This window comes from Aristolochia californica, unplaced genomic scaffold (assembly GCF_029961685.1).
Source record: "Aristolochia californica isolate CCGP_79_NKW_82.1479 unplaced genomic scaffold, dmAriCali1.0.hap1 SCAF_1, whole genome shotgun sequence".
Lineage (NCBI taxonomy): Eukaryota > Viridiplantae > Streptophyta > Magnoliopsida > Piperales > Aristolochiaceae > Aristolochia > Aristolochia californica.
Window position 1 is genome coordinate 60529365 of NW_027181770.1, and position 25109 is coordinate 60554473.

General features: G+C 36.1%; 2 protein-coding genes across 7 annotated transcripts; both read right to left on the reverse strand.

The window, feature by feature from the left end:
- Nucleotides 1-383: 383 nt before the first annotated feature.
- Nucleotides 384-11109, reverse strand: LOC137944043 (uncharacterized). Of its 2 annotated transcripts, none has more exons than XM_068789657.1 (21): nt 10920-11109; nt 10777-10835; nt 10621-10685; nt 9995-10038; nt 9265-9307; nt 8828-8888; nt 8457-8524; nt 8057-8108; nt 7825-7889; nt 7684-7750; nt 7241-7298; nt 7081-7139; nt 6603-6683; nt 6407-6509; nt 5191-5279; nt 5058-5114; nt 3485-3608; nt 3207-3373; nt 3062-3134; nt 1004-1133; nt 384-905 (listed from the first exon to the last, which is right to left on the reverse strand). In XM_068789657.1, the coding sequence occupies exons 1-21, from the start codon at nt 11068-11070 to the stop codon at nt 737-739; spliced, it is 1785 nt and encodes a 594-aa protein (XP_068645758.1). In that variant the 5' UTR covers nt 11071-11109; the 3' UTR covers nt 384-736. The 2 variants fall into 2 exon arrangements, with proteins under 2 accessions (XP_068645758.1, XP_068645679.1); XM_068789578.1 differs by having other exon boundaries at nt 6398-6509.
- Nucleotides 11110-11646: 537 nt separating this feature from the next.
- Nucleotides 11647-24983, reverse strand: LOC137953963 (pentatricopeptide repeat-containing protein At5g24830). Of its 5 annotated transcripts, none has more exons than XM_068801544.1 (15): nt 24877-24983; nt 24481-24570; nt 23341-23523; nt 23104-23243; nt 21559-21747; nt 18783-20602; nt 18188-18291; nt 16405-16480; nt 15558-15748; nt 14092-14219; nt 13830-13897; nt 13034-13109; nt 12660-12772; nt 12489-12573; nt 11647-12267 (listed from the first exon to the last, which is right to left on the reverse strand). In XM_068801544.1, exons 3-6 carry the CDS (start codon nt 23344-23346, stop codon nt 19051-19053), a joined length of 1887 nt encoding a protein of 628 aa, XP_068657645.1. In that variant the 5' UTR covers nt 23347-23523; nt 24481-24570; nt 24877-24983; the 3' UTR covers nt 11647-12267; nt 12489-12573; nt 12660-12772; nt 13034-13109; nt 13830-13897; nt 14092-14219; nt 15558-15748; nt 16405-16480; nt 18188-18291; nt 18783-19050. The 5 variants fall into 5 exon arrangements, with proteins under 5 accessions (XP_068657645.1, XP_068657652.1, XP_068657642.1 ...); XM_068801551.1 differs by having other exon boundaries at nt 12660-12769; nt 14017-14219; XM_068801541.1 differs by having other exon boundaries at nt 14017-14219.
- Between the last annotated feature and the right edge of the window lie 126 nt (nt 24984-25109).

Genomic DNA, 25109 nt, shown 5'->3' on the forward strand with positions numbered 1-25109 from the left:
TTTCTTAAATGGCATGGATGTGAACTCACACATCTCAAAGTCTTTAATGGACAGATATAACCAGTCAAAATATGGGATTGTTGTCTACTTATCTATGAATTATAAATTGCAGTTCCCAATTCCTGGTAAGTTACCAAGACCTACATATCTATGCTGCTGAATAACTCTTATTTTAATCGGTAAAGAGACATCAGCTATCTTGTCACCTTATAAGTTGTTCAATGTGCATCAGTACAGGAAAATTGAGATAAATTAAATGTGGGATAGGAAAATAATTTTATTTTTATGAGTCTTTTTATCTTTTAATAGGTAAAAAAATAAAGTAAATCAACTCTTGTTTCTTCCCTTGAGAATTGGAATCACCTTCTTGTTTGTTCTCTTCTTTGGACATTCGTTTGTATAGACTCTATCTAGGGTTCATAGAATATACCGTCAAAATATATGTAAAATCAAACTGGGCAAGCACGGCTTGTCCGGCCAGTTCTATATGATTGGTACTAATACAAGGGAACGGAAATTTCCAAGCGAAAACCAAGTTAATTCAGTTAGTGTTGTCCTACTTCGGTTAGATGAAAGTTTAAGTTACCAACCAACAACTCGGCTTAGAGGCACCAGCTCTAGAGGAAATTCTGTTCACTTGCTGCAGATTTTCAGCTATCACCTTGGCCTTGTTGCTGATGAAATAAGGGGCCTTCATTTCAAATCATGTGGGATGAGGGATAATTTGAACTTGGTACTATGTTATATGGAAGCATGCAAAATTCATCAACTTTGACAATGTTTGCGAAAAGGATCTCGTCAACTTCATTCTGGGAAATTGGAAAATCAGGAGAGGAACAGAAAATGTAAAAAGCCCAAAAAGAGAAGCAAAGGCAATGGATAGGAATTCGGACAATCTAAAACACCTGCAATCGAAAACCAAATCATGTAAGTATTCAGATAAAGTATTTGCATCAACCAGGACAGTATTTAGGACTGTTCAAAAACCACTAAGAGAATCTACCTCAAGAGCAGCATAGAAGAAAGAAAGCAATCCAGCATCTTGTAAGCAATCAGCGTAACATATCCCGAGATGATGGAACAAGTGATCAGCAATGCTAGAAGGCGAATGGATTCAGTAAATTCAACTAAACCTGAACATAAAACCAGTTTGTGAAGATTGTTAGCTCCTGGAGGCAGAAACATAGAAAAGTAGAGACGAAGGGGGTGGTTGAATAGGTTTATATGTGCACTATTGTTAAAACTTTTTCTCTAATGCCTTGGGTAAATGCTCCTTTTGTGGGTAATTTTATTTGCAAGTTAATTTTACTATTCAAGATAGATACAAAACATTACCCACACGTATACACAATTAATTTTAATAGGGATTTGAATCCTTATTACGGGTTGTTAATCCACTTGAAAGTGCTTTGCATTTTGGACTTGACTCAATAACTCTTCATTGCAAAGCAGCACTTACAACTTGAGTCACAAAACCAAATTACAACAATGGCTACACAAGCCTTCCTCAACTCCCCTTGGCTAGACAAGTCAAGTTACACCAATGCCCACAAAGGGACTTTTCAACCACACACTAGGCTACACACACCTAGACTCACTAAGAGATTTTCGGCAGCTCAACTAGGCTAGACAAGCCTAGATCCACAAAAGAGATTTTTTCAGCTTACTAGACTCTAGACCCACAAGGATTTTTCAACAACTCAACTAGGATACACAAGCCTAGACTTACAAAGGGATTTTCAACTTACTAGGCTACATGAGCCAATGCCCACAAAGAGATTTTCAGTTCATTGGGCTACACGAGCCAATACCCACAAAGAAATTTTTCTACCACACAACCTAAGTCACAGATGTTTTACAATTTGTTGTGATTGAGATGGAGTTGTCTACGTAAGGCTTGTTTGATACATAAGCAAGGTTTCCTTGCTTTACAATCTAGCACACTAAATGCCTCTTAATAGGCAAATTCAACAATGAGCACAAAAATAATTACAGCCCAACTAATATGACCTACCAATGAATATAGCACCTCGAGGATAATGCAAACATAATAAATTTGAAATTCAAGATCAACTGTGCAAATCCAAATGAAGATGTGAAAATTAAAGCTCACTTTATAAAGGTTGAATTTGAAAATACTAGCTCATATGAATACGAAGTTCAATTGAGGGAGGATTCAAAGTTCAGTAAAGAGCCAATGCAACAATAGATTTGAAACTAAAAGTTCTAGTTTGCTTAGCCCGAGAGATTGGCTCAACAAATAAGTTAGGGTATACAAATTGATCTAAAAATCAAGAAGAATATTTCTAGCACGATATCAAACTAAAATAAACATGGATTTAAGAATAAAAGCTTAGAATAATTAGCGATTTTCAAAATTACTAGGAAATGAGCCTTTGAACACAAGAGAAGATCTTTACAAAAGATTTGAAGATGAGAAAACACTTGGGAGAAGGAAGCTCCAAGGTGGCTTAAGGTGTTCCACTTGATTTTTCACTTCCATGCACTAAGTTATTTCTCAAATGGGTTGTGAAGGCTATTTATAGGCTCAAAAACATTTTCTCTGTTATTGGAACATTGGGCATCAATAAAAAAAATCAAGAGAACCGTTTTTGGAACTTTGAGAATATTAAAAAATTGCAGAACATCTAAATCGATTAAGCTTTCTTTGGCCTTAATCGATTAGGAGCTCTAACCGCTCCTTTTTTTTTTAAATTCTGGAGCTCTTAATTGGTTAAGGCTTCTTTGGCTTTAATTGACCAAGGCTCTCTTAAGGACAAAGGCAGCTTATTTGATCAAGAGACCTTCAAACAAACTCTTCTCTGCTTAATTGATTAAAACAAATCGAATTTCTGCTTACCCGATTATGGGCTTTTTAGGAGATATTTTCTGAGCTTCAAATCAACTCTAAACCTTGTAAAACCTTTGTTATGAGCTACTCCCTATGACATTTTTTTTTTTTAGTCACTACAACCTATGACATCTCTCCAAGGTTTCCTAAAAGATTGTGGTCCAACAGCTCTTCCGTGAGCATACCCCAAGCAGCATTCCTCATATCTACCTTTTATTCTCCTTGATAAGAGATGCAAGAGAGTTAAGGCTGACAACACAGTCACTGTTGATGTTGCAAGTACCTGAAAAAATAAGATGAGCCTCATTGGGTAGCTTTAAAAAAATCTAGTGGGCCCCATAAAACTGCAACATACCAGTCCTTGAGCTCCAAGGCCAAACTTGACAGTGAAAAGCCAATCTAAGAATGCATTCAAAATAATAGCAACACCACTGATGATGAACGGCTGCTGCCCATCTCCAAGTGCATAAAACACCATAACAAGCAATTCTCTGATAACATAGAATGGTGAACCTATAGAATCTGCAGGGCAATTGGATCAACTAGATTAACAATTCATATAGTAACATTATTTGCCTCTGTAGCACCAACATGAAGAAAATATATAAATAAATTAACAAGTTGGATACTTACAACAGACAAGTAAAGAAGACACAAGAGCAGTAGCTGTAGAATCAAATGCAAACCGTTGGAAGAACAAATATATTATTGGACGTGCTAGTACACACATAGATGTTGAGATTGCAAAGACTAACACCTGTGATAGAGTACTGCAAAAGTCAAATCTTTACAAGGATCATAATTGAACATAGTATAGAAAAAATTTCTCTTTCTTGTTTTCTGAAGCATTACTTTCCCAAGGTTGCCCCCCAATTGGATTTAGAACTAATTACTTGAGTTCCATTTCTTGCTCTTGGACATCTTTTTAGTTTCTGCTTTAGGTCCAAAGAATAAAAAGTTTGGTTCAGATAAGAGTGGACTGGAGTTGAGTGCAGTCACCTAGTAATGCAGGCCAATGCGGCTCAAGTGGAGGAAAATTGAAACTCGAGATGTGAGATATCTAGTAGGAAGATTTTTTTCATTATAACAGAAAATTATCTTTTTCTGAGTAGCTAGTAGAAATATAATAAAAGTTCATTTGCATCCCTGCTGTTCAAAACTTCATGAAACCACAAAGTGCTATGAAACTTCTCAAATCAATTTCTAATCCCTAAATAAACTTGGCCCTTTTGCCTTGAATAATTTCTTCAATAAATATTATCTCTTCCTACATTTGTGATCCTTGGATGTTTTAAGAAGCATAAGTTTCAAATATAAACAGAAATGGCAGTGATATAGCATTATCTAAACTTTAAGAGTGCAAAGGCGAAAAAACTCACAAAAAATAAATGACAAATTTGCCTGAGAACTTCAAATATCCAACAACAGCAGCAGACCAGATGCATATCTTAAACTTGTTCTTACATTGAACAAAGTTCGACAGGCCCTCAAGGCCTGATGTTTAATGTCAATTAATAATCAACAATATGAAAGTTGGTACATTCAGTCAAACCAACAAGTTAGACAGTCCTGTTGGACCTGACCAAGCCACTGAGTCAAACACAAACTCATTTGTATGCTATAATACCTGAAAATATATATTTTATGAGATAGTTTCATTGAAAACCTTTAGAGACAGTCTTAATTTATTAGAACTGGAGATAAATTGTGCAGAGGATTTATATTCTCCAGTATTTCATATATATGTTTTCATATGACAACAAATGCATTAAATGGTTAAGCACATCAGTGAGTACAACCAAAACCCCAAGGCAAAGGTCTCAAACTGTAGATAATCTCTACAGGGTACTTCCACATACTCTAGTCCCACAAAAAAATTAAAAAATAAAGTAATAAAAAGGAAAATATGAGCACTTAACGTGCTTTCTATCTGTGTCTGTTCTCCAGGAATTGTTGTTGTCTACAACCCCCTGATATGATGGATAGTCACTTATCTTCCATGATACAAATAATAACAATATATCTTCACCTCCAAAACCTTAAAGTTATCTAGAAACAGACTTCAAAATTTGCTTCTCATGTAAATTGTTTTACAGTGACAGCTCCAGTAGATATTACTAGAACTTATTAGGACACAAGAAGAGACATTGTGTGAAAAGTATAGTTAATTAAGATAAAGATTAAGGAGCAGTCTAGTCAAACTTACCATGCAAAGTAGAATTGTTTGATGTAAGCTCTCCTTGAGAGCTGTCCAAGAAGATGACTGCAGAAAAAATAAGATATAATAGATACTTGTTATGATAGAAGCACTTCTCGTTAGTGGAATTGATGATATATACCTTTACCAGTCTTGAATATTTAGGTAAAAGAGGCAGTATCACAGTGCTCAGCAAGATACCTAGTGGTGCCATAGCCAAAAGACGGGCATCTGCCAATTTCATGGTATTAGCAATGCATCCATTGGCAGAAAGTCATAAAAAACAATAACCAATAAAAAAAACAAAATCATGCTTCTTTCTGTATGAATGGGATTCACCATCATAGAACTTTAGGCCTAACTCTTATTGTCTGACAAAATGTAACGCATCTGGATCAGTTAGATTCACATGCTTTTGGCGTTTGCAATGTCACACAGTAGACCTATGCCTGGGAAATGAATGGCTAAATCTTGCAAACATAGTTTGTACTGTAACCAAGCCCATGCAACTCTATCAGCAGGCTCATATCATATTAGGTACTTGATACAGAATTATACACAGTATCATGAACCTTGGCCACCTGAGTTGGTCATGATGATGGTAGTGACACGCAACACAGCAGGCTACAAAAAATTATGTTGTTCAACCCAATTTTTAGGATGCTTCAAGTGAGCACTGATTAATCTGAAGAGACTCTTCCAGTAAGGTCCATCTATGTTTTAGGTTTTTCCCCTTCAACAATAGTGGCATTTTACAATTCCTTGCATGTAGCTCCCATGCCAATTCCTTGTTTTAAATTAAATTTCAAGTCAGCTTCTCTATTGATGCTTCTGCTTGTTTTGTTCATTAATATTTTGCTGTAGTATCCTTCTTTTGAGCAATTTCAGTAAATACTAAGCTGCTGTTTTGCATTTGAGATCAGAATGGATCAAAACTTTACTCAAACAATTGCTGTACACATAATGTATAAGCAATTTCTGACCACCATGAGGTTATCTGTGTAAATGCTGACTCACATTTTCAAACAGTTTGAAACCGACACGAGTGTTTTTGTGCGTTGAGGCCATTTAATAAAATCTCTAGAACTGATGTACTAAAAGTATCTCCAACTTAAGGTTCTCATCCATACTTCAGTAAGTCTCAATGAACAAACAGGACAGAGCAAAACTAGCAGTCCAATCAAGCGCAAGCATGTTCCGATTGAAATGGATGGCAAGAAGGTAATTAGAGGGACCACTGAGCAGTCCAAGATACATGAGAAAGACAGATGCATAAAATGGAAAGAGGTGTCTAAGGCACTCGAGATCGAACTAAAGGACGCCCGTGAGAAAAGGAACAAATAACTTACAAGAGATACCTGCCGTTGCACGTGGAATGTAAGAGGCAAAGTATAGATCTGTAAATGAGGCTATTTGTGCCAAGCCTGACGTCAATATTGCAGGAAACACTAATGCAAATAACTGTAACAAAATAGAAATTAATAAACAGTCCAAACCCTAAACCAATATTCCAATTAAAAGTAATTGATATGAGTAAGGGTCCGCAGCAGGAACCTCAGAGAGATTTTTATCCTCCAAAATATTCTTCCATGAAAAGTAAGTGAATTTAAATCCAGTCTTCTCATGCAGAAGAACCTGAAAAACCACAAAATATGAATAGTCAAGCATGTATAGGAAATAATTTTTTTTAATATGGTTATAGGAATATGAGATATTCTAGAAAGTAGAAAGTAGATGGTTGAGGTGAGAGATTGTTCGAAAAGTCTGAAGTGGTAGCATTAGCTAATCCAAATATGAGAAATATCCAAATAGGAAGCCATAGTGGCAGGATCTGTAAACTCCAACCTGCCTTTTTAAGGGTCAGTACCATGGTTAGCCATGATCCTGAAAAAGCCCAGAAGATCCTGACCATTCAAAAAGTGCCCAATGTTGTATAATTTATGTGGTATATGATACTGGAGGGACATGGAAGATATCAAGCAAGAAATCCACAATCCCACATTTAAAGTATATAACTGGAATAAACTGTAACCTGGATTAGCCACTGCAAGAAAACACCTAATGATGCTGCAGAAGATACAAGCATTCCTCCTGAAAAGTGGTCCACTTCAAGACAGTTACTGTACTATAATATGAAAAACTAACATCAATTAAGCTTGAGAAAAGAGACAGATTAGGATTCAGTCACATACCAAGTATATTATGAGAAGTGGAAGTGCTGGATGGAGTAACTGAAATGTAAACAGCACACTGCAAACAAAAATGAAACTATATTCAGCTTCCGTGCCATCTTGAAGAACAACCAATTTAATCGGTTTTAACAGATAGAGCCAGAAATAAAATGATGTCCCAGTGTGGAGAATCATTATCTACTGTTATTTTCTCATACTTAAACAGAAAATACAGAAAATGCCTGAAAAACTAATAAAGTAGTTTCTCTATATTTAAAAGAAATAAAAGCCAGAGTGCAAGAAAAAAAATACAGGGATGACTTCGTAGAAGTAAGATGACAATGAAAGAAGACGAGATAACAAAATGAGTAATCTGGCAACAAAGTGAGTCTTACAGATATAAGATGACAATGAAAGAAGACGAGATAACAAAATGAGTAATCTTGCAACAAAGTGAGTCTTACAGATATAATCACTACAATGCTTGCAAGAGCAGGGCTCAGAGAAGGGACAATGTGATCTCTTTCTGCACTACACAAAAACAAAAATCTCAGGCAGGTACAAACAAATATGAGTGCTATGGTATTTGAAATAATGATACAGACCTAAGGGAGCCAAAGCCAAGTGCAACTGGACCAGCAAACAGTATGCATGGGGTCATCACTTTCAGCTAGAAGGCCAAACATAGCAAATGAAGCTGCTTAGTTGATTTACATCAGAACTCCTTTGCATAAAATTAACAATTACTGAGACAAGGAAAAAGAGCAGACACTAATTGCAGCTCTTAGGTTTAGAAATAAAGATATCCCATAACTCGGATCTAAAAATGTGGTTTACCTGTCTAATAGCTATATCCTTTGTTAATTCACCTTCAATTGAGGCCCATAATCTGTCATGAGGTGACAATTCATAAAGTTAGTCAACAACATGATTTTACTACAAAACAAAGACATGTGCACTAGTTTATAGTCAGGCACATTTTAAAGGGATTTATACTCTGATAAAGCATTTTCTAAAGTTTGTTCAGAAAATCAACAAATATTTGGTATTTTTCTTCAGAAAATTGAAACCCAAAGAAGACTGATAAAATTCAAGTCAGATATCCTTTATTTTGACATGCACATAAATAAAAAGGCCATTCACAAGTACATGGATCACAATTTTTGCACTCCAAACAGCAAGATCAGTTATCCTCAAGGGAAAATGATTTAAAATGGTTACTTCAGAGCATACTGACCCAGGAGCAGAAAGATAAACAATGGAGTCAGCAAATATGTACACGAGAGCACCCAAAACACCACCAATCTGTGTTAAAAAAGAAGAATATGATGAGAATAATAAATAAATAAATACAACCACAACCACCACACCCACACCCACACATACACACAAATCATCATCAGAACCTAGCCCAAAATGTTTTTGATCAAGTTCATGAATGATCCTCCATAATTATGTCTATCATTGCTAGATGCATTATCAGCTGGCCTTCTCTCAGTCCATGTCAGAATTTGGATTTCCCCTATTTCTTTCCAGCTACCCGCAAAGATGGTCATGCACACAAAAAGAAAGGATGAAGGGACGGAAGGAAAGAGAGAGAAAGAGTACCATGAACATTGCTGCATGTGCATTTTCAATCAAACGCCTCCTGTTCTCTTTTGAAAGCTTACTGATCAAACATGAGAACATCGAAAGAAGAAAAAACAAAAAAGTCTTAGTCACTTGTGCACGTTATAATTTAAACAAAAAGCTAAACCAAATAACACTTAAAAGTTCAGATATGCACCATTTAAAAAATAAAAAAATTATCAAAAAATCCCTCAACAACAGGTACCAAGTCATTCAGTTTTTCCTTAATGAGGGCAAACATGTCATTTGGACCCTCAATTATAGCAAGTCTATAAGACCTTGCCATGACACAAGTTGCCCATTCTCCCATGCCACAAAAACATGTGCTCATTCAGATTTGAAGCATAACTCCACGGAGTTTATGCTGGAAACAAATTCAGTAAAGCAGAAAATATGCTAAAATACACAAAGATTACCTCAAGGTGGTTGCAACAGTGACATGAATGGGACCTTTAACACCTGCAAATGTTTCCAAGTCAACTTGATCAGTGAATGAGAGAAGACTTAACTTAAAATTGTCAAGGAATCAACAAAAGAACATTGAAGCCTTAAATCTCATTGATTATTTTCTGTGAAGAAAAATGCATGACTTTTCATTACACTAATTGAAAAAGCTAAAGTCATGTATCAAGATACTAATGTCTTGTAAGCTCCATCCAAAAGAAACCCAGAATCAAAGTTTTAGGAGTTCCAGTCAGTGAAAGGACCCTCAATTAACATGTTAAGAGCATTCAGATGTAACTTCATTATTAAGGCGCATAATATTTCTTGCCTACATTCAAATATATTCATTGAAAACGATCTCCATCCGTGTAACTGAAGAACTGCTAATAAGCAGTTTGATTTGATCTGTATTGAGCTTTCATGTCACATAGACAACAAAACATGAGCATCTGAGTGAGATTTCAATATGTTTTCTATATACAGAGCTGCAGTTAGCCATCTACTATGGCAATTTGTTCAAGGCCCCAATCCAGGCAGCATGTCTGTTATCACTGGAGAAGCATATGGTTCATCAGTGTTGTCTTAAAGTTGATGGCCTTAATCATTTCTGATAATCAACCCAAGTTACAAGAAAATAATACCAGTTGAAAAAGCGCAGTAATTTTGATGCTTAAAAGAATTGAGTGCTACAAGAATACTGACCTCCAACAAGTGCTATGAAGAAACTTGGAAGCACCAAAGAGTGCCTGTTAAGACATATAATTAGCAACAGTTCAAAGATAATAAGTAATATAATTATAAGCATATTCTGCTATGAAGCTCCAAGTAAGAAGAAATGCAAGAGAATCCAGTGTCGAACATTCTATGAATTGCACTTGCAAAATTTTTGGAATGGATACATGTCGTCAAATAATGATTTAACGAGAAAATCAAACAGAAATAGTGTCAAACCAATTATATATATATATATATATATATATATATATATATATATATATATATATATATATTATATGAGTTGAACCAGAACTCGTGAAACTAAAGAGAATATACAATTTAGAGAAAGCGTAGTAAACTTGCATTGGAAAATACTTCAAAAGACTATGGCAAGTTAAAAACAGATTACAGTAGCAGAGGTCATCTCGGTTCATGAAATAGTTAGAGAATATCTAATGAAAGTTTCAAATCCACTGATTTTGCCAAAAAGTTGACACAGGTTTTCCAAATAAGAAAATCGCAAACTTCAGTTACTTCTGCTCTTAGAAAAAACTATGACGCAGGACTTTCAGATCAATTTACAATGAAAAGTTCAAAAAAACCGTAGTTACTTGAACGCGGAGGCAACAGGACCCACACCAAAAACAGCGGCTAGGACCATCTCTCGGAGCATCCCCTACGGTGCAATAGAATTAAATTGCAAAATCAGAGAATATAAAACAGTAAAAGGAAGAAATACAATAAAGGCATATCATCAAATGATTCACCAAAATCTTGCTCGCGATAGTTGCAAGAGTTATGAAGCCTACGTTTCTGAGTTCTCCAGCTGAAACCAAAAAAGTCAATATCAGAACGCTGTTCATTATCATTAATTTGTGAGTGAAGTAAAGGGAAGAGACAACATGCATACAGTTTGACGAAGATGAGAAAGGCTGAATAGAATCATCTCGGTGTGCGTTGGAATGAAATTCTGTAAATGGGAGGCCGCGATAATTTCTCGACCGAAGGAATGGATTATGGGAAGGAAAGCCGCTGATTAACTTGGTCTGTACGTGATACATCCCGAATCTCTTACAGAAACGATTGCTACAAATACTGAAAGAAGCGGAAAAATGAGGAGACGCAGCAGCCATCTCTGCAGTACCAGGCTTCCGAGCCCTTGGCGCCAAAAATATAAAACAACAGGCAGCCACGACATATTGCCGGATTCAGATTCGTGGGGATTTCTTAAGGGATAGATACTTGAAATCAAGTGCATGTTAATTGAAGCTTGACTCACTTTGAATACCTTATTTGGAGCTTGAATGTCAATTAAAGAAATCTTGGTTCAGAATGAAATTAATGCCTACCTTCAAGTTTTAGCTATTATATGCATTCCAATTCACATCGCTGGCCACATTACCATTGGAACTATTTGACATTGGTTTTACTAATCTTCTTCTTGTTGGTCATTTCATGTTTCTACCAAATATCAATTAATCAACCATGCCATAAACAAGTCATTCAAATCCTCTTCTATACTTTTCTCCTTTTATCTTCATAAGCAACGGAAAAACTTGTAAACTTTGGTTTAACGAGAGACAAGTAAGATTATATATATAAATAAGAATTCTATACAACATCTCACTTCCCTGAAAATACAAGATGTCTCACACATCTCCATTAGAAACATTCCTTGTAGACTATACTCATAAATCTATTTGCAACGCTATTCGATTATAGTTTCCTTGTGAGCATAAATCCAAGTTCTAAAGAGTTGATACAAAGAGAAAACTGAAAGGAAAGATGTCAAAAACCTAACTGGTCTTAATTTCCTGCCTCATCTTCATGGAATAACTTACAAATCCTAGTTCTAAAGTGTCTATACCAAGACCAAAAAATGGGAAAGATGGCACAAAACTTAACTAGGATTATCTTAGCATCTGGCAAACTGGCCATCCTGCCTCATCTCCAAGGAATAACTCTCAAATCATACAGTTTACAGCAAAACCCTAATTACACTGAAGGAACCACAAATCATCTCATGTTTCCTTCTTCTGATACATCGATCATGTTTATTATGTGCTTCATATTCCAGCCATTTGCATTAGTATTCACAAGTGGATCCTCGGCTCAAGGTTCAAATGAATATCATTGGCTTCTTCATCAATTGTGTCATCCCTTAACCGTATATCTACACCATATGGGTAAGTCGCCACCACAGACCTCAGTGTTAACATTTGTTGGCCCATAACTAATACCAACAGATCCCTCACACACTACAAACAAACATCAAACATAAGCAATTTGTTAAGATACCAACATATCTTTAATACTAAATAAAAATGAGCATACTGATTCAATGTTCACAAAATATTTGTGGAATTCATTTGAGCATCTGCCCTTGATTGAACCAATGTCAAGGTGATATGTCTATCACTAAGGTTACTCTAATAAGAAACAGGAGACAAACTAGATATTAATCTAAGAAAAGAAACACCTTGTTTCGGAAAATGCTGGCATCAATGGATCCCTCTGCATAGATTGATCCACCGCAGACATTGTGTTGAAACTCGAAAGGAACTCTGGAGGAAATTTTATGAGTTAATAGGTATTGACCAAAAACTGAACCATAATAATGATATATTGTGAAGCAGAGATAAGAAGCTACATTTGATCAGGAGAAGTTAAATGCTACATATGAAATGCATGACCAGATAGATGCCCTTTGAGGACACCCGCCATCTTGACCTGCATTTTTAGGTCCCTGATCTGCTGAACCTGCTGTGCAGAAAGTCAATGACAACATACAGTCAATAAACAAGAAGGAGCAAGCCATTCTGTTAAGGTTCTATAATCCGAATTATAGCTCACAGCCATGAATTGGAAAAGAAACTAAAACAAACAAAAATAATAATTATAGCTCAACAAAGAAATTCAGAATAAAAAATAAAAATAAAACTAAGCCTTTCTAGGAAAGCATGCCTGACACTACAACGAGCCATAGAAAAGCAAAAGCAATGAAAGTTTTTTGAGCTGACAAACCTTATCCAACTGAAATTTGACGCCCAACTTCTGAAAGCATGATACCAGTTTGCGAACTTTGATATGATTCCATCACCTGGAATTTGAAAGAATTAATACCGTACTTCTTGTAGCTAAAATAGATCACACTCAGAACAAACTCAGTTGGTTCAAATAGAAATAAATCAAGTAGGAAAGCCTAGTTCAATATTAACCATAAGAATCATTGAAAGTATCAAACACAAGAAAAGTTTAAATAAAATTGTTATAGTTCCATTTCACGGGTTTACAACTCAGCTTGAAGTTGTTTCTTCTCTCATCATCATCGGTGCCATCATTTTCATTAAACCCAAAGTTATGTGAGTGTAGGCAACAAGGACCTCTTCCTTCATTCAAAGTTGCCGACTCCATTCTACAGTTGGCTTCTTCATCTCTTTCCTCACCATATATTTATCTTTTGCCAAGTCAAAAAATATTAAATTCAGAACAAGATGAACTACAATAGTTTCAGTAAATGGATTGAAACCTGACTTCTTAGACAGTTTCTTCCCTTTATTGGAAAAGTTCCATCTATTTTTTTTAAAAATCTAATCATGGACATCAATTCAACCCATATGAACAACAGTTGATGTTCAGTCACTGAAAATAAAAACTAAGATAATAAATAGAGTAGCAGTTTAAGTGAAGTACATATAAAATTTGTACTTCAGAAGAACTTGCAGGGATCCTTTTTCTGGATCTAATTAAAGAACCCAAAATAACAGCTACATGCCAATAGCAATTGTATTGTAAATATAAAAGGAGAGAAAGAACAGACCTGGAGAGTGTAGAAACACCAGGAAACTTTTCAGCCATAATTCCCATTTTTGCAAGAAAAGCAACAATCTGAAAGCGAAAAAGGAAGGAATGAGATAAGTTTTTTTTAAAAGGATTAAAAAATTTATTTGAACTTTTTTTTTTACAAGGAAAGGAATGAGATAAGTTGTTCCGTCAAAGTGCTTGACCTCTTATTGAACGTTAGAGGACAAGGCAAACAGGAAATGATTTAGACAAAATCACTATAATACTGCCTCATGCACCTGCTTCTCCATGTGGAAAAATTACTGTATAAGCATTAGCATCTTGCACTGTCATAAAAAGCCTTTCCTATCTCCATCAGTAGTGCCCATTACAAAAGGGGCTCCAATTTGCAGAAAGATAAGCATTACTGGGAAAAAAAGACAACACAAATAGGTAAAGCACATACTACCACAATTACAAATATTAAGAACAATCTGTTATTAACAATGAAGGGTGCCAAGAAAATGTGTTGAAAAACAAGTGCAGGGTCATTTTAATTTATCTATATTTATATTTCTTGATGTAATCTTGTTTTGTATGTCCAATTATGTCTATGGTCCAAGTTTCATGTAAAGAGGACATGTAGAATGGGAGATATAAGGAGATCAGGGTTTCACATAAGTAAGGGTAATTTGTAATTATTCATGATCAGCATTATAAATAGCAGTTCAGGGACATGCACACACCCCAACGCAGCTTTTTTTCTTGAGATTTTTCTTCTTCACCTTCTCTCTCTCTAAATCTCTCTTTTCTTGCTTCTTTCAAACTGTATAGCAAAATGCCACATGAATGCCACTGGAGAAGCTGAAAATTCACATCGTAAATACAGTATTGACAAACAATTTCATTAACTAAGATCCTAGCCACCTAAGTGATGTTGGCCAAGATTTGTGATCAGACCAATCAAGGAAAGTTAAGTGCCTCAAGGTTGGAATCTAATTGCAAAACAGATGTTGGAATCACCTATTGTCCTCAATTTTTATAAGAAAATAATAATCAACAACTTCAGACAGAAGCTACATAGTTACTCTTGTGAAGCAGTGCAGGTAAAAGAAGTAAAACATTAGAAAATGTGTTGAAACATGCAAAGAAATAGCTTCTTGATCCAAAGGAATATGATGAAATATTACAATTCACGGAAGATGGCACTGTATAATCCACTACAATAACAACTGGAAATTCATTAGAGACTCAAGAGAGAACATGCTCCTCCTGAGATGGTCATGCACATGGACTTTGGTCCCACCTACTTCAACAACAATTTTATCGAAGTCTTGTACAGCACCAAAGGTTACACAAATTAATTGAAGACCAGCACTAACTGCTGCTTCTGCAACTGTCTTTCACATTTTACCAGTACAACTATTAAACTACCGGAAGAAAGCCATCGGGGGTATTAGAAGCACATGACAAATCTCTTTATATGGACATATCTTCATTATTGTCATCAGAGCCTTGTCCCAACTTTGTTGGGTCCCTCCAAACTTTAACATGCACAGAATAGAAAACGACCATATTTATTTCGTTAAACCAAACAAGCTGTAGAAACAATATCAGAATATCATCAAGTAATGATCTTAGTTGAATCCTTGAAAGACCTTAATAGTGCACCGTTGCATCAGTGATGCCTTTCTTAGAGCATGGTATGCCTATCTTTGGAATACAGAAAGGTATATGAATTACTAAAAATAGACAATGCACTCACCATGATGGAAATGCAAACTTGTGGTTAGTCACTGATGGCTGTTCAAGATTCATACTGCATATGGAGAACTTTGGTATTGGCAATCTCCACTTCATTTCAATACTGTTCTCTCGTAGCTTTGATAAAATAAAAGTATGACTTGAATATATTTGTTGCCTTACAGTAGCTGAATAATGCAGTGTGAAGCCCATCTGGTAATATGAAAGGTTAGAATAACTTAGTAGTACATTATCTGCCTGAGAAATTCTGTGAACACAGCACGAATGAAGATGTGAATGTTAAGCACAAATAATTCTGCAATAGGTGAGGCCCCCTTGGTGTCTCAAATTATATGGAAGATGGAGCACATGTTTTCCTTCAAATTCTTGGAATTTTCATGTACAAGCTTTTTGAGCCCTGCAGAACCAAGACGGTCAAGAAGGTCGTGGGTTGGTGCTCAGCTTCTTCAGGCCCAGCTTGGCCTTTTCGGATTATTGGCGAAAGCCACAATATTTTCAAGAGATAATAATGTTTCATGGCTTCAGGTTCCTTGTTCAGCCAGTTCTACAGCTAACTCTCTACCTAAGCAAGGATCTATCGCCAATAACTTTTCATCTACATCACCGATTATGTAGCCATCTCTTATGTTTGTTATCTTAGATCCTCTGTTGACTGCTTATACTGATTTCCCTTTGCTTGATGAAACCCTTTACCATTCAGAGAAGAAAAAAAATAAGTCCCATAATTAAAAAAATCTCAATTACCACATCACTGTATTCAAGTAGCAAAAACTTTGAAACCTAGAATTTAATCAAAAACTAATTGATAAATTATTTTTATGCTAAAATTTCATATTAGATAAACTAACCTTACAACAAAACAATAGCCTAATGTCACCAATCTGAAAACCCAAAAACAGATATTCAATTGAGAAAGCTGCACTCCTGAGACAAAAAAAAAAAAAAAAAAAAAAATTGGGTCACAGTATTCTGTAAGAGCCATAACCAGAAAACAACAAGAAGTATAGAGTGAACATCAAAATCATAATATTCGACCTTCATAAGTGTCCCCAACAGCCAAGTTAGGTCAAAGTGCATAAGAACTATTAGATATTGCATGACAAATCACAAAAAGATGCATATCACAACATATTCTCAACTTGAGAACATCAATTATCTGAACAACAGAATAACATATCAAATAAATTCATGCTTCCATGTAGTAATCTCTTCACATAGAAGCATCTTTTTTTCTTTTGTAATCTAAGGCTGTCGGACACAGTCCTTCAACATGCCATCCGAAAATGACACACATTTCCCTGGGGAACTAAATGGTAAATACAAATATTTAAACTCTTTGCCAAAGCTTAAGTGACATGCCGTGAGAATCAGCAGATGTTGTGGTTCAGAGAGATGAGTGATTTGTGCAGATGATGAATCAGATACCAAAAGGAATCCAGAGCAAATACTGAGAGTACCAATTAGGTGTTCAACAGAAGGAGAGGTTTGTGTGTAGGACTCTAGTTCTGCATCCACCATGGTTCAGGGACAAATGAAACTTATGTAACTGTTCCCGGATGCTCTCAAGGTTCCAAAAATAACATACGTCATTTTGGAATTATTTGTTAAGTTTGGTCCAAGGCCCATCCCAAAATGACTAGCTAACTTAGTTAACCTCTTTTCCAGCTAATAAACTCAAAATCTTTATACTCACTAATCCACATGGGACTATTCCTTAACACCCCCCCTCATGTGTAGGTCCTTTTTTGTGGTTCTACAAGTGGATCGTTTAGGTGTAGGCCTTTTTTTGTGGCTCTACAAGTGAATAATTTTAGGTGTAGGCCCTCTTTTGTGGCTCTACAAGTGGATAATTTAGGTGTAGGCCCTCTTTTGTGGCTCTACAAGTGGATAGTTTAAGTGTAGGCCTACATATGAGTACCTGCTCTAATACCATGTAAAGTTGGGTCCAAGGCCCATCCCAAAATGACTAACCAACTTAGGAAACCTCTTTTCCAAATAATAAATTCAAGATCTTTGTACTCACTAATCCATGTGGGACTATTCTTAACAGATGTTATTCAAGCAGGTGTTGGCAACTGTTTCAAGGAGACTGTCATCATAGGGAAAAAAGTAGGATTCAACTGTTCCTATTCTACGACCACGACAACATGGTACTTGACAAGGAAATCCACATGATGTAACCAAATCTTTGACATGAGCAGTTGAGACTCCTGTAGAAGAGAAGGCTGGACACAAAATGAGTTATCTGCATATATAGGATTCTGCAGGTTCCCAATTTAAACATTTTCAAAACTTTCAGATAACACAACGATTATTCAAGTAAATATGCAACAATTCTAATTTCCGGGAATTTTCCTTGACTCAACTTTACAATCAAATTTCACTGTCAAACTTGATACCAGCTTAAATCAGATAAGTACCACCACATAATATACTTAACAAGGTAAAAATACAAAGACATACATCATTAACTCTTTAGTGACGACACGTTATGCTTCCTCCAGAAACCAGCTTATACATTTCAATACAGAAGACACTGATTTGAAATCACATAAGCTTGTGTGGGATTTGAAAAGCATACATGTTCATTAAACTCACATTGATGGAATAAAAATTGAAATAAACACTTACATAGACGAACAGCCACCATCCAGAACATGTTGGTTCAACAAGCAGATCCTTGCTACAGCAGACTGACTGCCAGTTTACATCCATTTGAAGATGGGCATCACCAGCTTCAAAGGAAACCATTTCAGTTTGCATGGGCCTGAACTATATATACATACAACAAGTGATGATAAAGACACATAATATAAATAATAAAATTAAAAAATTTTACTCACACAAAAGGTGTTTATTTCATTATTTCTTAAGAGTGGCTGATGCAAATATTGAAATAAAATATGGTGATAGATGAATGGCCAAAATAAAATCTAAAGACTAAAGTCTCAAATGTAGAAACAAACATAACTTCAAGAAAGTTTAAGATTAATAAAAATAAAATTTGAAAGAAATGAAACTTATTAGCACAACCACAGAAAAACTAAAATAGTGAGCAAAATAAAATCTAAAAAAAAAAAACTAAAAAATATCAAACATCATTACAAAGATAAATCATAAGAAATTGAACAATAATTGAATAGACCAGAAATATAAATAAAAAGAATTCATATAACAATCAAATTGTTACAATGAAATATTAGCAGCTGCATAATAAAGCACTTACATAATGTTGGAAAAGGATCATCCTCTTTGCACCCACCGCCATCCACCTTCACATGTACAAAATTGATATGGGCTTCATTGGGATCACTCTTAAAGATCCTCTTAGCCCATTACCTTTGGACAATTCATGTCACAGAATCCAGCAAGACACCAAAACCAGACCGTTAAGAACTTTCATAGTCCTTTTGGGTGGATTCTCAACGTGGTGCCTATGCCTCAAGAGGACATGGTGAAATCTCTAGGTAGAAAGAACACATGGGGAAAAAAAACTATATCATCAATCCCAACATGCTCATGTGGTTACAAACCTCGGCTGCTTCTTCAACTAATCCACTTTTTTCAAGTTTCTCGGATAGCGAAAGATAAGTAGAAGGACTACACACAAACTGCTTCTCTGCAATTTCTTGATATAGTTTAAATGCCTTAATCAACTCTCCTGCTTTGCAGTAATACTTAATAAGTATTTGATATGGAACATGGTCACATAATAAACCATATCTCCTCATCTCTCTGAAACAGTCTTCTACTTCTTGTGTCATCCCTTTCATGCAATAACCTTGAATCAACTCCGTATAAGTAATTATATCAGGGTTATAACCTCTTCTTAGCATCTCATTATGCAAATGAAGAGCAAACTGGATATGATCCAAATGACAGGCGCCATATATTAACATGTTATAGGTGACTACATCAGGGAATATCGCTCTTAACATCATTTCTTGTTTAAGTTGTAAGGCCTCATAGATATTTCCATCCTTAATATAAGCAAATATCAATGCGTTAAAGGTAAAGACATTTGGCTCAACTCCAAATGCCACCATTTGATCATGAATCATAAAAGCCCTTTGAAGATCACCAACTTTTCCAAATCCATATATCAAAACATTCCAAAGCAGAGCTCTAGGAACCATGGAAGCTTCTAACATCTTATTAAGAAATTCAGTGGCCTTGAAGATGTCATCGTGCAGACAGAGGCCTTGAATAACCATTTTGTATGAAATTGCATCTGGAGCAATACCAACCAAAGACATCCTGGATACAAGTTCACAAGCCTCTTCCAAATTCCCTTCTTTACAAAACCCACTTATAAGTGTGTTATAGGTCACTATGTCAGGAGAAAAACCCTGTTTACACATTTTACCAAAATAACCATATGCAAGTTCCATTTCTCCAGCCATGCAAAATCCTTTAATAAGGACATTGTATGCCGTGACATCAACTTGGGTGCCTTTTCGAATCATATCATTCCAACATTTTAGTGTCTGATTCATATCACCATTCTTAGAATAACCGTCAATTAGTATAGTGGATGTAATTATGTCTTGTGCCTCATGTTCCTCTAGTATTTCTATTAGGAGCCTTTTGGCATCTTCCAATAGACCCTTATCACAAAGGGCATGCACAAGTATGTTGCATGTTATTCTGTTGGGTTTGATACCATTTTGACAACCCATTGAGATGGCCAGACGCAATGCTTCATCAACATTGCCATTTTGACAGTATCCTTTGATTAGAGTATTATACGTGACACAAGTAGGTGAGCAACCTGACTCTAACATCTCTTTTAACAGCCAAGTAGCTTTGAGTAGGTTCCCCATCTTGCAGAGCCCATTGATAAGATGATTGTATGTGACCACATCTGGTACAATTGAGTGTCTTAGCATTTCATTCTGAAGTTGCAAAGCTACACCTACTTTGCCTGACATAGCCAAAGTCCTCATCAAGGATACATGTACGGGCAGTTGGGGTTTCGACCATGATTCTTGAATACCAAAACAAGCACTTGATGAGTTATTAGCACCTTTCATTACTAACCTTTCCCTGCATATTTTGAGGAAGCCAAATCAGAGAAATTGAAAATCAAAGACAAGACACATCTATTTAACAATATTCAGTTTTTAAAATAAAGTGACCCATCGCAATAATTGAGATCTAAGATATACAAGCTGAACTAATTCTCCTTGTTTAAGAGTAGCAGACTGGAATGACAATTGTAGACTGAATGTACAACTAATTAAGGCAGGGAAAGACAATAATGAATCAAAACTGTAAAACCCTGTCTATTACCCTCTGTAGACAAAACGAGAAGGAGAGAGAGAGAGAGAGAGAGTACCACTAGATTTTGGTGCAAGGTTCCTATTCTTTTGTTCACATTTTATATAGAACCATCCATCCATCTCAAATCCTTGAGAAGAGTTTGCTTAAAAGATTAATTATGGTGTTACTTATATGTAAAAATGACACATGAGACCTATTTCTCAAATTTATAGAAGATTTCTAAAATGCTGACCTATATATATGTGATGCAATGTTCTTCTTAAAGGATATCGTACCAAAGTGCAGCAAAGCATCACAAGAAGTAGAGTCATTAGCCACCTTTAAAAAGACTTCAGTGAATGAATAATACAGATTAGTTCAAATGGTAAGAAAATGTTTAGGACTATAAAGGCACCTAATAGAAGAGGTATTAAATCTGGGTTTTTGCCCAGAGAAGAAGGTTAGCCAAGTTAAGAAGTCAAATTACATTAGATGACTCTTTTGTATATTCGGAAGTTGAATTAGGACAAGATCACTTTCTACCACAACAATAAGCATCCTATAACATTTGATTCTTTAAGAAGTAAATTAAAGGACAAGGTACATGTTTCCTTGTTTTCCTTTCTGACTGGACAAGGAACATTGACCTATCTTTAGCAATTTGACACACAAAGATTTATAAGCTTACAGCAAACATTAAAGCTATATGTTCATTCCACACACCGTTCACAGCAACTGACCTTAACTTCTTCAGGCGCTCCAAACTGTCCCGCAGCAAAATATCCATTGCATTGAAAACCAGTTCAGGATCACTTCCATTCTTGTAATCCTCATGATTTCCAGAAAACCAATCTTTAGTTTCAATATGACTAGGACTTTCATCAACTACCACTAGATTTTCAAGTGTGATGTGGGCAAGCTCATCAAACCTAAAATTGCAGCAAAATTTATTTTTTTGAGAATGTGTTCAAAATAAATATTGCAGCCATTATTCTAAGGAAAGAAGAAGTATGAGTGACAAGATCTTGAATGACACACTTCATTTAGCAAAATGACATAATTGTCAACAAAAAGAGTAAACTACACAAAGTAACTGACCAGAACAATAAAAGCATTGTCAAAGAAAACCTACTTTTCAGAGCACCTCTTTCGCACAAAATCGAGAGATGTCAAGAAAGTATTATGCTATCATATGTTATCAATCAGTTCAAAAAACATATGTAAATCAATGGAAGATGACTAGGAACACGAAGTTGAACCATTGACATATCAGAAGATCGAATCGAACAGATTGGCATCATTTGTTCCATTTTCAAAAATTACTCGCATTTTCTGTCAGTGAAGTTTAAAAAACAGAAGATCCAAAAATTAAACCCATGTTGAATCCAAAATCAAATGATTCTACTTGGTGCATTTCCATCTCTTTTATCCATTTTGATCCACAATAGACTTATATGGCAGCATGGTGAGTTTAGAGCAGGTTTTTGAAAACCAACCCCCATCTCTTCCCTGCTCCCCAACAGCCTCGCATCCAGAACCCATCCCTGCCATCTCAGCTTGCCCCTCCCCCAACCAGGCTCTCTCTGTCCCACCGCCACCCAACCAAGAGAGGGAATCCACCTCCCATCTACACAAAGTCCACCCCCCCCCCCCCCCCCCCCCCCACCGTCCTCTATGTAAAATCACAAAAAGTTAAGGGAAGAGAGGCTCTTCTCCTCCACTCACTATTTTCACCATGAGTGGTCGGCCCCTTTTGTGCAAACAAAAAGAAAGGGATTCCCCCACCCTTTTCTGTGATGGACAGAGACAGAGCAGGAAAGCAAAGGACTTACCACTCTCCAGTGTTCCCCCTTGCTCTCGTGCATAGAAAAGAGGGAAAGGTGGGAAGATGCAGGCCCTCCCTCCTCATTCTCTCTCTTGCTTCCTTGCCCCAAAACAGACAAGGATTTCTACTGAACCCAGTAGTCATCCCTGCCTGAAGTGAGGTATGGAATGAGGTGTGGGGGACAGGTTGCCCTTTTAACCCATCTTGCTGCCTTCTCTAAATAGTCATTTTCCAGTCCTTCGCTCATTTGCTCATGCATGCAATTGAATATAAAACTTAAAAGAACCATAAAAAGAGGACAGGAAGAAAGAAACCCAGATCTGCCTCATGCTCATTGTTGAAGCAGATTTTCATTGGAAAAGCACATCTATAAATGTGCCCAAAAAACCCTCTAAAAAATAGGAAATAACACCAAAAGAAACTTCAAAAAAATCAACATAAGCATCAAGAGACACTATACCTCTTATTCTCGTTGAAGGTTGATTTCTTACAAAACCATCCCGATATAATCTGACTAGTACCCATCAGTGAATTTAAGGTTCTGATGCTAATATTCCACTTAAAAAGAAATAGTTGGGTTTCTCCAAGCACTATGGCTGCCTAAGGAAATAAACAATGAAAATAAAATAAAATTGGTTAGAGATCCTCAAAAGAACAAAATTAAACAATATAGATGTTACCAAAGTTTTTAACTTACCACCATTGGAAGCTTAAGTTTACAGTTGTTTTCTCTTTTCTACTCTCTGCAATTGATTAAATATCAGGTTTTTGAAGCTTCTGATTATTTGTCGCCCGCATATGTGCTGCATGCTTCAGATCCCTACTGGATACCTTGAACCCATTTTAAGCACCGTCTCATGAAGTGAAGGTCCATTAATTTCTGTAACCAAAGCCCTGAATTTCTTATTTTCGTCTTGTCTTTTACCCTTGTAAGAAAATGTAAACAACTAAATAATTTACTTGTAATCTTACAAAACCCATAATGCAAAACCTTTGACTTGGAGACCAGACAAAACTCGAGTAATTGCTTAAATAATTTGATACCGAAACAAAAAAAATTAGAGAACTGAATGAATTTAAAAACTGCTGCCTTGTTTGATGAAATAATGCTAACATGGTCAAGCCATTCTATTTCATTTCATGTCAATTATTGCTTTGACTACATGATAGAAAGATTTCCTCGCAATGTGTTCATTAGGAGCTCATGGAATCTTGACTGTAAACCAATGTTATCAAACCTGAGCTGGTGAGGAAATCAAATCCATCCAACCCAGTTCAAACAGGTTTGACCGTTGGTTGAACCAGGATGGCATCGTATTAAGATTTTAATTTTAAAAATAATATATATATAATCCTTAAGAATTCTAATAAAGTCTACAAATATAAAATAATTAAACAGTACACCAACAGTTCAAAACATATAGGCAGACATATCAAACTGAGTGTCCTAGATAACGGTTTTTTTTATATATTTCAAAATCAGAGTATCGAACTATACATTCAAAACAAAAAATCACTGAAAACCTAAGTATTCTCAATAAGAAAGAGGGCTGCAACTGATTCCGGTAAAAAGCTTAGCAATCCGATTAGCCCTTTATGTCTTCGGTCAATAAGTTTTATGAAAAGGAGTTGTACCGACTGGTACAGTTGGAAAACTATCCCTGCGGCTTCGACGGCAACACTGATGGGCTGGTTAGCAACCGCCTTCTAGAGGGCATTCTCTTCGTTCACGGGAAATCCTCATATGGATCGAATGCAACATAGCTGTCTAATTTTTCTGCAACATCATAATCACCAACCATCGGATTTAAAAAAACGATTTGATTCTTCTACATACCCTGCATTGATCTCATCTGCCATCAACAGCTATGAAGGATGGACCTCCATTGCATCCCTGATTGTAAGACATGACACATTCCACAAGCTCCTGCTCAGAAACAGAGATAAGATCAAAATTCAAGACCATAACCTCCCTATTCCAATTCCATAAAAAAATCAGCCTTGCATTCCATCTCCTAAATTTTAATAATTTTTTGTCAAAGTTGAGATAATCAGAGACAACTTAACACGTAATAAAAAAGAAAAATTCAAAAAGACAATCGAATAGTATCCCAACTTCATTCAGAGGCGGAATAAATAATCAACAAGCTGAACTCGAAATTCCTCGACAAAAACTAAAAGTCGTCGAGCAGAGTTGGAAAGCCACATTACTCACAGAAATATCATCACTTACCGGATCAGATTTTCTGATTGTTGGCCGCCACCAATCGCCGTTCGAGCTGTCGCCGAGCAGCCGGGGCCGGAACTCTCCACCAGTTTCGTCGAGCAGAGAGCAGAGAACAGAACGAGCAAGGAGGGAATTTTTTGGGTCCCGAATGTACCCACGTTTATTTCACCCCTTTGATCCCAGTTCAAGCTAGCTCGCCGGACTCGGCGGGTCAGCTGGGTTTCAGACCTCAAAGAATA

Bases quoted from the DNA above. Each gene is read 5' to 3' on its own strand.
- LOC137944043 (XM_068789578.1), bottom strand. From the start codon at position 11,070: ATGTATCACGTACAGACCAAGTTAATCAGCGGCTTTCCTTCCCATAAT. The intron at 6,510-6,602 runs GTTCCTGCTGCG...ATTTTGTTACAG, and splicing joins AGGATAAAAATCTCTCTGAG to TTATTTGCATTAGTGTTTCC. The intron at 3,135-3,206 runs GTATGTTGCAGT...TTATTTTTTCAG, and splicing joins GCCTTGGAGCTCAAGGACTG to GTACTTGCAACATCAACAGT.
- LOC137953963 (XM_068801544.1), bottom strand. The intron at 21,748-23,103 runs GTATAGTGTCTC...CTGCAATTTTAG, and splicing joins ACCTTCAACGAGAATAAGAG to GTTTGATGAGCTTGCCCACA. The intron at 20,603-21,558 runs GTCAGTTGCTGT...CAAAATATGCAG, and splicing joins GAGCGCCTGAAGAAGTTAAG to GGAAAGGTTAGTAATGAAAG.